The sequence below is a fragment of the Rhincodon typus genome, chromosome 4 (genome assembly GCF_021869965.1).
Source record: "Rhincodon typus isolate 14 chromosome 4, sRhiTyp1.1, whole genome shotgun sequence".
Classification (NCBI taxonomy): Eukaryota; Metazoa; Chordata; class Chondrichthyes; order Orectolobiformes; family Rhincodontidae; genus Rhincodon; species Rhincodon typus.
Window position 1 is genome coordinate 120281412 of NC_063335.1, and position 14685 is coordinate 120296096.

A 14685-nucleotide genomic window follows, 5' to 3' on the forward strand; every position below is an offset into this window, starting at 1 on the left:
GTCCCCAACACCTCATGTTTACCATGGACGTCCAGTCCCTATACACCCACATTCCCCATACAGATGGCCTAAAGGCCCTCCACTTCTTCCTGTCCCGCAGGCAACCAGTCCCCCTCCACTGACACCCTCATCCGCTTAGCCGAACTCGTCCTCACCCTCAACAACTTCTCTTTCACTTCCTCCCACTTCCTACAGACAAAGGGGGTGGCCATGGGTACCCGCAAGGGCCCAAGCTATGCCTGCCTCTTTGTAGGTTACGTGGAACAATCCCTGTTCCGTACCTACACTGGCCCTAAACCCCACCTCTTCCTCCGTTACATTGATGACTGTATCGGCGCCGCCTCGTGCTCCCACGAGGAGCTCGAACAGTTCATCCACTTCACCAACACCTTCCACCCCAACCTTAAGTTTACCTGGACCATCTCTAACACCTCTCTCTCCTTCCTGGACCTCTCTGTCTCCATCTGGGGCAACCACCTAGAAACCGATATCCATTTCAAGCCCACCGACTCCCACAGCTACCTATAATACACCTCCTCCCACCCACCTTCCTGCAAAAATGCTATCCCCTATTCCCAATTCCTTCACCTCCGCTGCATCTGCTCCCAGGATGAGGCATCCCACTCCCGTACATCTCAGTTGTCCTCGTTTTTCAAGGACCGCAACCTCCCCTCCGTCAGTGGTCGAGAACGCCCTCGACCGTGTCTCCCGCATTTCCCGCAACTCATTCCTCACACCCCCTCCCCGCAATAACAACCAAAAAAGAATCCCCCTCGTCCTCACGTACCACCCCACCAACCTCCGGATCCAATGCATCATCCTCTTGACACTTCTGCCATCTGCAATCCGACCCCACCACCAACGACATTTTTCCCTCCCCACCCTTATCTGCTTTCCGGAGTGACCACTCTCTCCGTGACTCCCTTGTCCGCTCCACACTCCCCTCCAGCCCCACCACACCTGGCACTTTTCCCTGCATCCGCAGGAAGTGCTACACCTGCCCCTACACCTCCTCCCTCACCGCCATCCCAGGCCCCAAGAAGACTTTCCACATCAAGCAGATGTTCACCTGCACATCTGCCAATGTGGTATACTGCATCTGGTGTACCCGTTGTGGCCTCCTCTACATCGGGGAAACCAAGCAGAGGCTTGGGGACTGCTTTGCAGAACACCTATGCTCGGTTCGCAATAAACAACTTCACCTCCCAGTCGCGAACCATTTCAACTCCCCCTCCCATTCCTCAGACGACATGTCCATCCTGGTCCTCCTGCAGTGCCACAATGATGTCACCCGAAGGTTGCGGGAACAGCAACTCATATTCCGCTTTGGAACCCTGCAGCCCAATGGTATCAATGTGGATTTCACAAGGTTCAAAATCTCTCCTCCCGCTACCGCATCCCAAAACCAGCCCAGCTCGTCCCCGCCTCCCTAACCTGTTCTTCCTCCCACCTATCCCCTCCTTCCATCTCAAGCTGCACCCCCATTTCCTACCAACTAACCTCATCCCGCCCCCTTGACCTGTCTGTCCTCCCTGGACTGACCTATCTCCTCCCTACCTCCCCACCTGCACTCACCTTTACTGGCTCCATCTCCGCCTCTTTGACCTGTCTGTCTCCTCTCCACCTATCTTCTGCTCTGTCCATCTTCTATCTGCCTCCCCCTCTCTCCCTATTTATTTCAGAACCCCCTTCTCCTCCACCATTTCTGAAGAAGGCTCTTGGCCCAAAACGTCAGTCTTCCTGCTCCTCTGATGCTGCATGGCCTGCTGTGTTCATCCAGCTCTACACCTTGTTATCTCAGATTTTCCTGCATCTGCAGTTCCTACTATCTCTGGAATATTGTGTCCAGTTTTGGACTCCTTGAGGAAGGGTGTGGTTCAGTTCAGAGGAGGTTCACCTGGTTGATTCCAGGGTTGAAAGTGCCGACAGTTGAATAGCTTGGGCTTGTACTTGTTGGAGTTCAGAAGAATGAAGAGGGATCGGATTGAGATGTATAAAATGCTAAAGGGGTTTGATGAGGTGGATGTTGAACAGATGACCCCCTTGTGAGACAGTCCAGAACATAAGGTCATAGATATAGAGTGAGAGGAGGTAGGTTCAAAACTGAGATGAGGAGAAATTACTTCTCTCAGAGGATTTGAATTTTTGGAACTCTCTGCTCCAGAGTTCAGTGCAGGGAGAATCAATCTACAGATTCAAGAAAGAAATAGATATGTTTCTGATGAAAAGCAGGATAAAGAGCTGTGGGGAGCAGTAGGAAAGTGGACTCGAGACCAGGATAAGATCAGCCATTACTATATTAAATGGCGGAGTAAGCTTGAAGGCTCAATTGTCTACTTCTGCTCCTAATTCCTTTGTTCCTATGTTTATATTTCCCCAAAGTCTTCTAGTTGTTAAAAGGGCAGCGATGACAGTCAGTAGAGTGGTACGTTGTCCTGTCAGATGTGGGAGATCAGGGAGTAGTCAGGTGTCCCTGGCAACTATATCTGCAGGAAGTGTGTCTGGCTGCAGCTCCTCTCAGATGCATGGATTGTTTGGAGTGGCAGTTGGAAGCACTGAGGAGCATACAGGAGCCAGTGAGCATAATAGATAGTAGCTTCAGCGAGGGGTCTCAATGCAGGTTTAGGCAGGTAGATGTGTGACTACCAGGAGAGGCAGACAGGTAGTGCAGGAGTCTCCTGTGGCTCTCCCCCTCTCAAACAAGAATACCATTTTAGATACTATAGGTAGATAGCATCTGAGGGGAAAATAGCAGCAGCGGCCATGTCTTTGGCACCACGACTGGCTTTCCTGTAAAGCAGAGTATTGACAGAGTCCAAGCAAGCAATTGTGATAGGGACCGTCTTGTCAGGGGCACAGACAGGATTTTCTGCAGCTGTGAGAGAGACTCCAGGATGTGTGGTGCCTCCTGGTTCCAAGGTCAAGGATGTCCTCGAGTGGTTGCAGCAAATTCTCAAAGGCGAGGGTGAGCAGCCAGAGTTCATTGTACACATTGGTACCAACAACATAGGTAGATAAACAGATGAGGTTCTGCACAGTTAACATAGTGATTTAGGGAGCAGGTTACAAAACCAGACTTTAAGGGCAAACACAGTGTGGAGCTGGAAGAACACAGCAGGTCAGGCAGCATCAGAGAAGTAGGAAAATCGACGTTTCGGGTTGGGACCCTTCTTCAGCACTGGGAAGAGGGAAGGGAACTGGGAAATAATTAGAAGGAGGAGGGGGTCAAAGAGGCGAGAGGGAGGAAGGGTGGGGCTGGGCAACAGTAGGTGGGGTGGTGATAGGTGGATGCAGGTAGGGGGTGGTGGGGATTGGTCAGTGGGAAGGGTGGAGCGGACAGGTGGGAGGGAAGATGTACAGGTTGTTTCAGTTCAAGGAGGTGAGAGGGAGGAAGGGTGAGGCGGGGAATAGTAGGTGCAGTGGTGATAGGTGGATGCAGGTAGGGGGTGGTGAGGATTGGTTAGTGGGAAGGGCGGAGCGGACAGGTGGGAGAGAAGATGGACAGGTTGTTTCAGTCCAAGGAGGTGACAGGTAGGAGGGGTGGAGCTGGGGGAGGGGAGGTGGGATGGTGATAGGTGGATGCAGGTGGTGGGCAGTAGGGATTGGTCAGTGGGAAGTGTGGGGCGGATAGGTGGGGAAAAAGATGGACAGGTTGTGTCAGGTCAGGGAGGCGGCAATGAGAGGGAGGGATGAGGCCGGGGGTGGGGAGATTTTAAAACTGAATTCTATGTTCAGGCCATCGGACTACGGGGTAGTAATCTCTGGATTATTCCCACTGCCACATGCCAGTGAAAGTAGGAGTAGGAGGAGAGGGCAGATTGCTGAGGAGCTGGTGCAGGGGACAGGGATTCAGATTTTTTGATCACTGGGATCTTTTCTGGGTCAGAAATGACCTGTAAAAAAGGGCCGTGTTGCACCCGAATTGGAAGGGGGGGAAATTTGGTAGAGCTACTTGGGAAGTTTTAAACCAATCTGGCAGGGGGCTGGGACCCTAAGCAGTAGTGAGACAAGAGATAAGGTTGAGGCTGGTGTAGAAGTTAAAGAGAGCAAGTTAAATCGGCAGAGATAACAAGGTGTAGAGCTGGATGAACACAGCAGGCCATGCAGCATCAGAGGAGCAGGAAGACTGACGTTTTGGGCCAAGAGCCTTCTTCAGAAATGGTGGAGGAGAAGGGGGTTCTGAAATAAATAGGGAGAGAGGGGGAGGCAGATAGAAGATGGACAGAGCAGAAGATAGGTGGAGAGGAGACAGACCGGTCAAAGAGGCGGGGATGGAGCCAGTAAAGGTGAGCGTAGGTGGGGAGGTGGGGAAGTAGGGAGGAGATAGGTCAGTCCAGGGAGGACGGACAGGTCAAGGGGGCGGGATGAGGTTAGGAGGTAGGAGAGGGGGGTGGGGCTGGAGGTGGGAGGAGGGAATAGGTGGGAGGAAGAACAGGTTAGGGAGGCGGGGACGAGCTGGGCTGGTTTTTGGATGCGGTAGGGGTAGGGGAGATTTTGAAGCTTGTGAAGTCCACATTGATACCATTGGGCTGCAGGGTTCCCAAGCGGAATATGAGTTGCTGTTCCTGCAACCTTCAGGTAGCATCGTTGTGGCATCGTTGAGGACCAGGATGGACATGTCATCTGAGGAATGGGAGGGGGAGTTGAAATGTTTCGCGACTGGGAGGTGCAGTTGTTTATTGCGAACCGAGCGGAGGTGTTCTGCAAAGCAGTCCCCAAGCCTCTGCTTGGTTTCCCCGATGTAGAGGAGGCCACAACGGGTACAGCGGATGCAGTATACCACATCAGCAGATGTGCAGGTGAACATCTGCTTGATGTGGAAAGTCTTCTTGGGGCCTGGGATGGGGGGGAGGGGGGGAGGTGTAGGGGCAGGTGTAGCACTTCCTGCGGTTGCAGGGAAAAGTGCCGTGTGAGGTGGGGCTGGAGGGGAGTGTGGAGCAGACAAGGGAGTCACAGAGAGAATGGTCCCTCCGGAAAGCAGATAAGGGTGAGGAGGGAAAAATGTCTTTGGCGGTGGGGTCGGATTGCAGATGGCGGAAGTGTCGGAGGATGATGCATTGGATCCGGAGGTTGGTGGGGTGGTACGTGAGGACGAGGGGGATTCTGTTTTGGTTGTTATTGTGGGGACGGGGTGTGAGGGATGAGTTGCGGGAAATGCAGGAGACACGGTTGAGGGCGTTCTCGACCACTGAGGGGTGAAGTTGCGGTCCTTGAAAAACGAGGACATCTGAGATGTACAGGAGTGGAATGCCTCATCCTGGGAGCAGATGCAGCGGCGGTGAAGGAATTGGGAATAGGGGATGGCATTTTTGCAGGAAGGTGGGTGGGATGAGTTGTATTCTAGGTAGCTGTGGGAGTCGGTGGGCTTGAAATGGATATCGGTTTCTAGGTGGTTGCCGGGGATGGAGACGGAGAGGTCCAGGAAGGAGAGAGAGGTATTAGAGATGGTCCAGGTAAACTTAAGGTTGGGGTTGAGAACGAGGGGGATTCTGTTTTGGTTGTTATTGCGGGGAGGGGGTGTGAGTGATGAGTTGCAGGAAATGCGGGAGACACGGTCAAGGGCGTTCTCGACCACTGAGGGGGGGAAGTTGCGGTCCTTGAAAAACGAGGACATTTGGGATGTGCGGGAGTGGAATTCCTCATCCTGGGTCCTCACGTACCACCCCACCAACCTCCGGATCCAACGCATCATCCTCCGACACTTCTGCCATTTGCAATCCAACCCCACCACCAAAGACACTTTTCCCTCCTCACCCTTATCTGCTTTCCGGAGGGACCACTCTCTCCGTGACTCCCTTGTCCGCTCCACACTCCCCTCCAGCCCCACCTCATCCGGCACTTTTCCCTGCAACCGCAGGAAGTGCTGCACCTGCCCCTACACCTCCCCCCTCACCCCCATCCCAGGTCCCAAGAAGACTTTCCACATCAAGCAGATGTTCACCTGCACATCTGCTAATGTGGTATACTGCATCCGCTGTTCCCGTTGTGGCCTCCTCTACATCGGGGAAACCAAGCGGAGGCTTGGGGACCGCTTTGCAGAACACCTACGCTTGGTTTGCACTAAACAACTGCACCTCCCAGTCGCGAACCATTTCAACTCCCCCTCCCATTCCTCAGGTGACATGTCCATCCTGGTCCTCAACGATGCCACAACGATGCTACCTGAAGGTTGCAGGAACAGCAACTCATATTCCGCTTGGGAACCCTGCAGCCCAATGGTATCAATGTGGACTTCACAAGCTTCAAAATCTCCCCTACCCCTACCGCATCCCAAAATCAGCCCAGCTCGTCCCTGCCTCCCTAACCTGTCCTTCCTCCCACCTCTCCCCTCCACCCACCTCAAGCCCCACCCCCATCTCCTACCTACTAACCTCATCCCGCCCCCTTGACCTGTCCGTCCTCCCTGGACTGACCTACCTCCTCCCTACCTCCCCACCTACGCTCACCTTTACTGCTCCATCCCCGCCTCTTTGACCGGTCTGTCTCCTCTCCACCTGTCTTCTCCTCTAGCCATCTTCTATCCACCTCCCCCTCTCTCCCTATTTATTTCAGAAACCCCTTCCCCTCCCCCATATCTGAAGAACGGTCTAGGCCCAAAACGTCAGTCTTCCTGCTCCTCTGATGCTGCTTGTCCTGCTGTGTTCATCCAGCTCTACACCTTGTTATCTCAGATTCTCCAGCATCTGCAGTTCCTATTATCTCTGAAACAAAGTTAAATAGGCAGGCAAGAACACGGCAGAGAATGAAGGAAGACTGATGAATTAAATTGCATTTATTTTAATTCAAGAGGCATGACAAGTAAGGCAGATAAACTCAGGGCATGTATTGAAATATGGGACTGGGTTATCATAGCTGTTACAGAGACAAGGCTGAGGAAGGGATAGGACTAGCAGCTCAATATTCTGGGGTAGAGATGCTATAGGAAGGATCGAAGGGGAGGCAAGAGAGGAGTGGTCATGGCATTTTTGATTAGGGAACACATCATGGCAGTGCTTAGAGAGTATATTCCTGAGGGATTGTCCAGTGACTGAGGAATAGAACTGAGTAGAACTGGGTAGAACTGAGGAATAAGAAGAAGGTGATCACTTTGATTGGATTGCATTATAGGCCCCCAGCAGCAGGAAATTGAGGAGCAAATATGTAGGGAGATCACAGATAGCTGTAAGAATAATAGGGTTGTAATAGTAGAGGATTTTAACTTTCCAGACGTAAACTGGGACTGCCATAGTGTTAAGTGATTCCACAAGGAAGAATTTGTTAAGTGTGTTAAAGAAAACTTTCTCAGTCAAGATGCTCGACTAGCTAAGGGGCGACCCTTAATTCGACCTCTTCTTGGTAAATAAGGCAGGGCAAGTGACTCAGATATTAGTGGGGGAGCGCTTTGAGACCAGTGACTATAATTCTATTAGTTTTAAAATAGTTATGGTAAAAGGATAGGCCTGGTCCATAAGTTAAAGCTCTAAATTGGGGCAAGACCAATTTTGATGGAATTGGACAGTAACTTTCAAAGGTTGACTGGGGCAAGCTGTTTGCAGATAAAGGGATGTCTGGCAAGTGGGAGGCTTTCAAAAGCTTAATAATGAAAGTTCAGGGACAAGACTGAAGGGCAAGGCTGTCAGGCATAGGATATTCTCGATGACTAGAGATATTGAAGCACTGACAAGAAAAAAGAGGGAAGTATAGATGGCTGGGATTAAGTGAATTCCTTGAGGGTTATAGGGAAGTGTAGGAGTACACTTAAGAGGGAAATCAGGAGGGCAAAAAGGGGACATGATATGTCTTTGGCACATAAGGTTAGGGAGATCCAAAGAAATTCTACATGTGTATTAAGGGCAGAAGAGTAAGTAGGAAGAGAATAGGACCCCATAAAGATCAATGAGGCCACCTATGTGTGTCTAAGGTTCTTGAGTAGATTTGTAGTTGGGTTGTGGATGCTGTGGTTAGTTCGCTCGCTGAACTGGTTCGTTAGTTCACAGATGTTTCATTACCCTGCTGGGTAACATCATCAGTGCAGCGAACCAATCACAGCATCTATGTGTGGAACAACAGGAGATGAGTGAGATTCTAAATGAATATTTCACATCAGTATTTACTCTAGAGAAAGACATGGAAGCTAGGGACCTTGGGGAAATAAATAATCATGTCTTGAAAAAAGTCCACTGGAGGTCTTAAAATGCATAAAGGTAGATAATTCCCAAGGACCTGATCAAGTGTTTTCCAGGACATTGTGGGAACCTTGTGAAGAAGTTGCAGGGCCCCTAGCAGAGATATTTGTACCACTGACAGCCATGGAAGGTGGCTTATGTTGTGCTATTATTTAAGAAAGTCTGCAAGGAAAAACCAGGGAACTACAGACCAGTGAACCTGACATCAGTGGTGGTTAACTTGTTGGAGGGGATTCTGAGAAACGGGATTGACCTGCATTTGGAAATGTAAGGACTGTTTAGGGATAGACAGCACGGCTTTGTGCATGGGAAACCGTGTCTCAAAAACTTGATTGAGTTTTTTGAAGAGGCGACCGAGAAGATAGATGAAGGCAGAGTGGTAGACATTGTCTACATGGACTTTAGCAAGGACTTCGACAAGGTTCCGCATGGTAGGCTGGTTAGTAACATGAGATCACATGGGATCTAGGGAGGGCTAGCCAACTGGATACAAAATTGGCTTCATGGTAGGAGACAGAAGATGATGATATAGGGATGTTATTCAGACTGGAGGACTGTGACCAGCAGTGTGCCGCAAGGATTGGTTCTGGGTCCATTGTTGTTCATCATTTATATAAATGATTTGGATGAGAATATAGAAGGCCTGGTTAGTAAGTTTGTAGATGATACCAAACTTGGTGGTGTAGTGGACAGTGAAGAAGGTTATCTCAGAGTACAATGTGATCTTGATCAGCAGGCGGAGGAATGGCAGATGAAGATTAATTTAGATAAATGTGAGATGTTGTACTTTGGGAAGGCAAACCAGGGCAGGTTTGTAACTGAGATAGTAGGAACTGCCGATGCTGGAGAATCTGAGATAACAAGGTGTAGAGCTGGATGAACACAGCAGGCCAAGCAGCATCAGAGGAGCAGGAAAGCTGACGTTTCGGGTCCAGACCCTTCTCCAGAAAAGGTTTGTAACTACTCTGTTAGTGGTAGGGCCTGGGGTGTGTTGTCGAACAGAGAGATATAGGAGTGCAGGCATATAGTTCCTTGAAAGTGGTATCACAGGTAGGCAGGGTGGTGAAGAAGACATTTGGCACACTTGCCTTCATCAGTCAGAGCATTGAATACAGGAGTTGCGACGTCATGTTACAGCTGTACAAGACATTGCTGAGGCCTCATTTGGAGTACTGCATACAATTCTGGCCTCCCTGCTATAAGAAGGATGTTATTAAACTAGAAAGGGTGTAAAAAAGATTAAAATAAGGATGTTACTGAGACTGGAGGGTTTGAGTTATAAGGCGAGGTTAGATAGGCTGGGACTGGCTTCCCTGCAGCATCAGAGGCTGAGGTTTATAGAGGCTTATAAAATCATGAGGGGCACAGGTAAGGTGAATAGCTAAAATCTTTTCTGCATGGTAGAGGACCCTAAAACTAGAGGGCAAAGGTTTAAGGTGAGAGGGGAAAGATTTAAAAGAGACCTGGGGGGCATCTTTTTCATGCAGAAGGTGGTGCGTATATAGAATGAGCTGCCAGAGGAATTGAATTGAATTAGGTTTATTGTCACATGTACTCACATGAGTGCTAGGAAAACTTTGCAAGTCGCCACTTATGGCTCCACCTTGATACAAAGCAGAAAAATGAGGAGAACAAAGATAAAAAGATAAACATTGCAGTCCTTCTTACTAAGAAGTAGAATAACAATGAAACACAGTTAACTGTTCAACACTACAGTCCATAAGTGCCTAACCAAGCTGGGCTTCCACTCCTCACAAGGGCTCGAACTCTTCCACTCAGGCTGCCTGCTCTTGCTCTCGTTGCCGGCCGCCTTGGAATCCCTGCTTTTGCTCTTGCCGCCAGCTGCCCAGGCTGTGTGCTCCCGTTCTTGCCGTCGGCCTCCTTGGGCTACCTGCTCTTGCTGTCTCCACCAGCCGCCTCAGGCTGCTTGCTCCCACTCTCGCCGCTGGTCGTCTCGGGCCACCTGATTCTGCTCTCGAAAGAGAAACAGAAAGCACAGGAGAAACTCTGGCAACATGTGTGAAGAGAGAAACAAAGTTCAAGTTTTGAGTTTCAGCACTTGCAGTTTTTACTTCTTAACAGCTCTCCATGTTTCCATACTCTCCAAAAACTGCAGTGGTCAAGAAGACAAGTCACCACCAATTACCTTCTGCAGGGCAGTTGGAGATGGGCTATAAGTTTTAGCCTAGCCAGCGGCAGCCACAAGTCATGAACAATAAAAGTCTCAACATGAAATGAATGCAAGTCAAGTACTTTGTTGTACCTCACCATGAAATTTTGTCAGTTAAAATAAGTGCTGAAATATGATGAATAAACAGAAGGTTTGCTCATTACTTCTGTAAGATGTTTGCATATTTATATTTCTGGCATTTCACTCAAACATTTTCTCGCAATGATGGTACTAAAGAAGGCCTTCCATACACCAGAGGGATTTTATCCAATTCCCTTGTTTTCTTGATATAAGTGCAGACTAGAAACTGGTTCTCTGTTTGTAACAAAATTATTACTTCTTGGCACTGCTTTGAACTTTCGACACACTTGATGCTTGATTATTAAGCTTTTAAAGTTAACATTTCGGAATTGCCATGCTTGTGTTTCAGTGAACGTATTTAAAATTTTTAATAGCATGCTTTATAGTACATTAGAAATGAAAAGACAAAACATTGTGTGGTATGTCCTTCTGCTGAGGTTTCTACAGTCTTTCGATAATTAATAAGTGAATAATTTTTAAATATCCTAGTCATTCTGTTGTGCATTATACATTAACCAATCTAGCAAATCTCAGTTTAAATCTCTAAATTAACGAGCAGCTGATTGTTTTATTCTTTCTTGCTGTCTCTGGAACTTTTTACTTGAATCTAAGTTTGTTCTTATAGAAGGAGATAGTAGGAACTGCCGATGCTGGAGAATCTGAGATAACAAGGTGTAGAGCTGGATGAACACAGCAGGCCAAGCAGCATCAGAGGAGCAGGAAAGCTGACGTTTCGGGTCTGGACCCTTCTTCAGGGTCAGCTTTCCTGCTCCTCTGATGCTACCTGGCCTTCTGTGTTCAACCAGCTCCACACCTTGTTATCTCAGGTTAAAAAGAACTGGCCTCTGATTGCATTATGAAGAGAAATATTCAATCTTCCTCTGCCATTTCCATTATTACTTATGCTAATAAAGGTGGATGTTGACAATGTTTTCACTCAGTTTTTAGTCTGCTTGTCAGTAAACAGTATATCTCAAAAACCAGAGGTTTGCTTTCAACAGAAATTAGTACGTAGATAAGGTGTGGTGCAGGGAAGAACTAATCATTTTTTTTTAGGCGAAGATGTGGATCCAGATCATGGAATTTTTTTTAAAGGATCTGTTAACATGGAGCGAATAAAAAGCCTTGTGAGGATTATTTATTGTTGATTGTCTCAGTGGCTGTGGTGGAATTTGTCACAATTGTCAAACTACAAGCAGAATTTTTACAGCAAGTTGTTAGATGTGGATTAGCCTGAAGGCTCCTCAGAAAGATGGAAACCATTAATTTTTTTCAGCTTTGTAATTACAGAGCATCAACTAGGCAAAAGCCTCAAGGAAGAGCTGTGTAATTGTATTAACATTGTGTTAATACAATGTGATTGAGATATGCATTCTACTAAGTCCTCTCTTCCCTTATTCACTGTATATTTAGTAGGTTGATTATATTATGACATGTGAACCAAGAAGAGATGTTACTGGCTATTGTTGGAGCTGCTTGGATGTTCAAGTTCTATTTTTATGTCACTGGCTGGGCCAACATTTATTGCCCATGCATAGTTGCCTTTGAGAAACTGGTGGTGAGTTGCTGTCTTGGACTGCTACAGTTCATTTGGTGTAAACAGAATTTTGTTCGGGAGCGAGTTGCAGCATTTTGGCCCAGCAACTGTGACGGAGCAGCGATATGTTTCCAAGTCGGGATGGTGAATGGCTTGTAGGGGACTTGCAAATGGTAGTGTTTGCATGTATCTGCTACCATTGTCCTTCTAGAACGTCGTGACTTTAGAAGGTGCTGTCAAAGGAGTATTAACGAAATTCTGTAGTGCATCTTGTAGATGGTACACACTGATTCTGAATGTGATTGGTGAAGGGATTAGATATCTGTGGATATGGTATCAATAAAGTGGCTGCTTTGTCCTGCATAGTGTCAGGCTTGTTGGTTTTGTTGGAGTATCATTCAAGGCAAATTGGAAGTGTTGCATCACACTCTGTGCACTTAGATGGTGGACAGGCCTTGGGGAATCGCAGATGAATTAGTTGCTGCAGGATGCCTAGAGTCAAACCTGCTCTTGTAGACAGTGTAATTGTATGGCTATTCTACTTCAATTATTGGTCAATTGTAACCTAAAGATGTTGATAATGGGGGTTCAGTGATGGTGATGACATTAGATGCTAAAGGATGATACTTGGATTCTCTCGTTACATATGGCACGTGTGTAACACAAATGTCACTTGCTAATAGTCTTTAAAACCTGAATATTATCCAAGCCTTGCTTTATTTGGGCATGGACCATTTCGGTATCTGAGTTGCGAATTGTGCAATCATTAGCAAGTATCCCTTTTCCTGACCTTATTGTGGAGGGAAGGTCATTCATGAAGTAGCTAAGATGGTTGGGCCTAGGACACTTCCCTGAGGAGCTCCTGCAGGGATGTCCTGGAGTTCAGATGACTGATTTCTAACAACCACAACCATCTTCCTTTGTGCCATGTGTGACTCCAGCCAGTGGAAAGTTTTCCCTCTGATTTCAATTGACTCTCTTGTTAGGGCTCCATGATGCCATACTCTGTCAACTGCAGCCATTGTTTCAAGGGGAGTCATTCGGATTGAGGGAATTCAGCTTTTTGGTCTATGTTTGAACTAAGGTTGTAATGAGGTCAGGAGTTGAACGGTTCTGATGGAACTGAAGCTGATTGTCAGTGAGCAGGTTATAGCTGAGCCACTGCTGTTTGATAGCACTGTAGGCAATACCTTGCATCACTTTACAATGAGATGGGTGAGACTGATGGTTGGTAATAAGCAAGATTGGATTTGCCCTGTGTTTTCTGTGCAGGACGTATCTGGGCAATTTCCCATGTTGTCAGGTATAAACCAATATTTTAGGTGCACTGGAACAGCTTGTGACATCAGCAGATTGTCACCTTATTTTTTGGTTTGCATGGTACTGGTCCTAGCATGCTCTCCTGCGCTTTTCTTTGAACCAGCTTTGATCACTGGCTTGATGGTGGTGGTAAAGTTGGCTATATCCTGGGCCATGAAGTTACAAATTGGGATGGAGTACAATTCTGCTGCTGCTGATGGCACACAGGGCCTCATGGATGCCCAGTCTTGAGTTGCTAGCTCTGCTTGATAGTACCACACAACACAACGTAGGGTATCCTCGATATAGACAAGTTTGTAGCATTTCAAATTGATACCACTGTTATGTTGTCCTTCTTTATACATATCCTTTGCATTAGAAGATGCCCTTTGTGTTGATAGCAAGGTTCAGTTTTGATGACTATTATAGGCAATGCAAGGTGGCGTTCCCATATATTTCATTGGAGGAACATGTTCATCTGGGGTCAATAGGCTGTGGTTTCTCAAGTTTCTGAATTCACGACTTTGAAGTCTTTAGTATACATAATTATGTAGACTGTCATCATTGTGTATTCTGCATTGCAAATTAAACATTGAAATCAAAGAGTCTTTCTGCTATACAACTTACCCTTTTTCTATTTATCCTAATCTGTTCTGCACAATGATCCATTTCGACATTGTGGAATTTCCCATATCAATAATATGGTGATCAGCACAATTGTGCTTTTCAAAACATGACCTCCAGTTTAGTGCAGCAGAGCATCTCTGTTGGTAATTGTGGCCTGCAATTTGACACACATGATTAACCTCTGGGGTTAGAGCTGTAGCTTATCACATTGCTGAATACCATATAATAACATGCCCAAGCCTCTTATCCACATAGAAAATTGTGATGTCAGCTTTCTTATACACTTTAAGTTTGATTTTGAACTATGCTAATTCATGCCTTTTGAGTAAGGTTTTCTGAATATTTGAATGAATAATTTGATACTGTGTTAACGTTGATGAAGGAATATCACTATAATGCCATCCTTATATAGGCCCTCTTGAAACCCAACCTATTCACAAGCATCAAATCTTTTAGATTTTGTAAACTAAATTTGATTTCACGCTATAATTCCTTGCAGTGAGAGCTGGAAATACTATTGAGTATGTTTTACTAAAATATTTTAAGTACCAAATATTTATTTTTCAAATGATTAGTTTTGTAATCTAACTCATTTTTCATTTGATGTTCCATTTGTGCTAATTATTGTTTTTGCAATTCCACTTCAAATGGTCCTATTGTACCTTTCAGAAAGGTTTCTTATTTGGTGCGGTGGTGTGTGTTGAGTTGTGTTTGTAGATGAATTTCTATGTATTGATTTATTGTTGGAACATCATGGCATTAGCTGCTGAAGAAATAGTTTATTGATTAGCTAGAGCAAATCTGAC

The 14685-nt window shown here is 46.8% G+C and overlaps 1 protein-coding gene across 1 annotated transcript in view; it reads right to left on the minus strand.

The window, feature by feature from the left end:
* LOC109921319 (serine/threonine-protein kinase 3-like) overlaps window positions 1–14685 on the minus strand; it is a 409892-nt gene that overhangs the window by 273708 nt on the left and 121499 nt on the right. The window contains exon 4 of the mRNA XM_048596227.1: window positions 9950–10139. Coding sequence (XP_048452184.1) covers window positions 9950–10139 — 190 coding nt within the window. The remainder of the gene's footprint in view (window positions 1–9949; window positions 10140–14685) is intronic.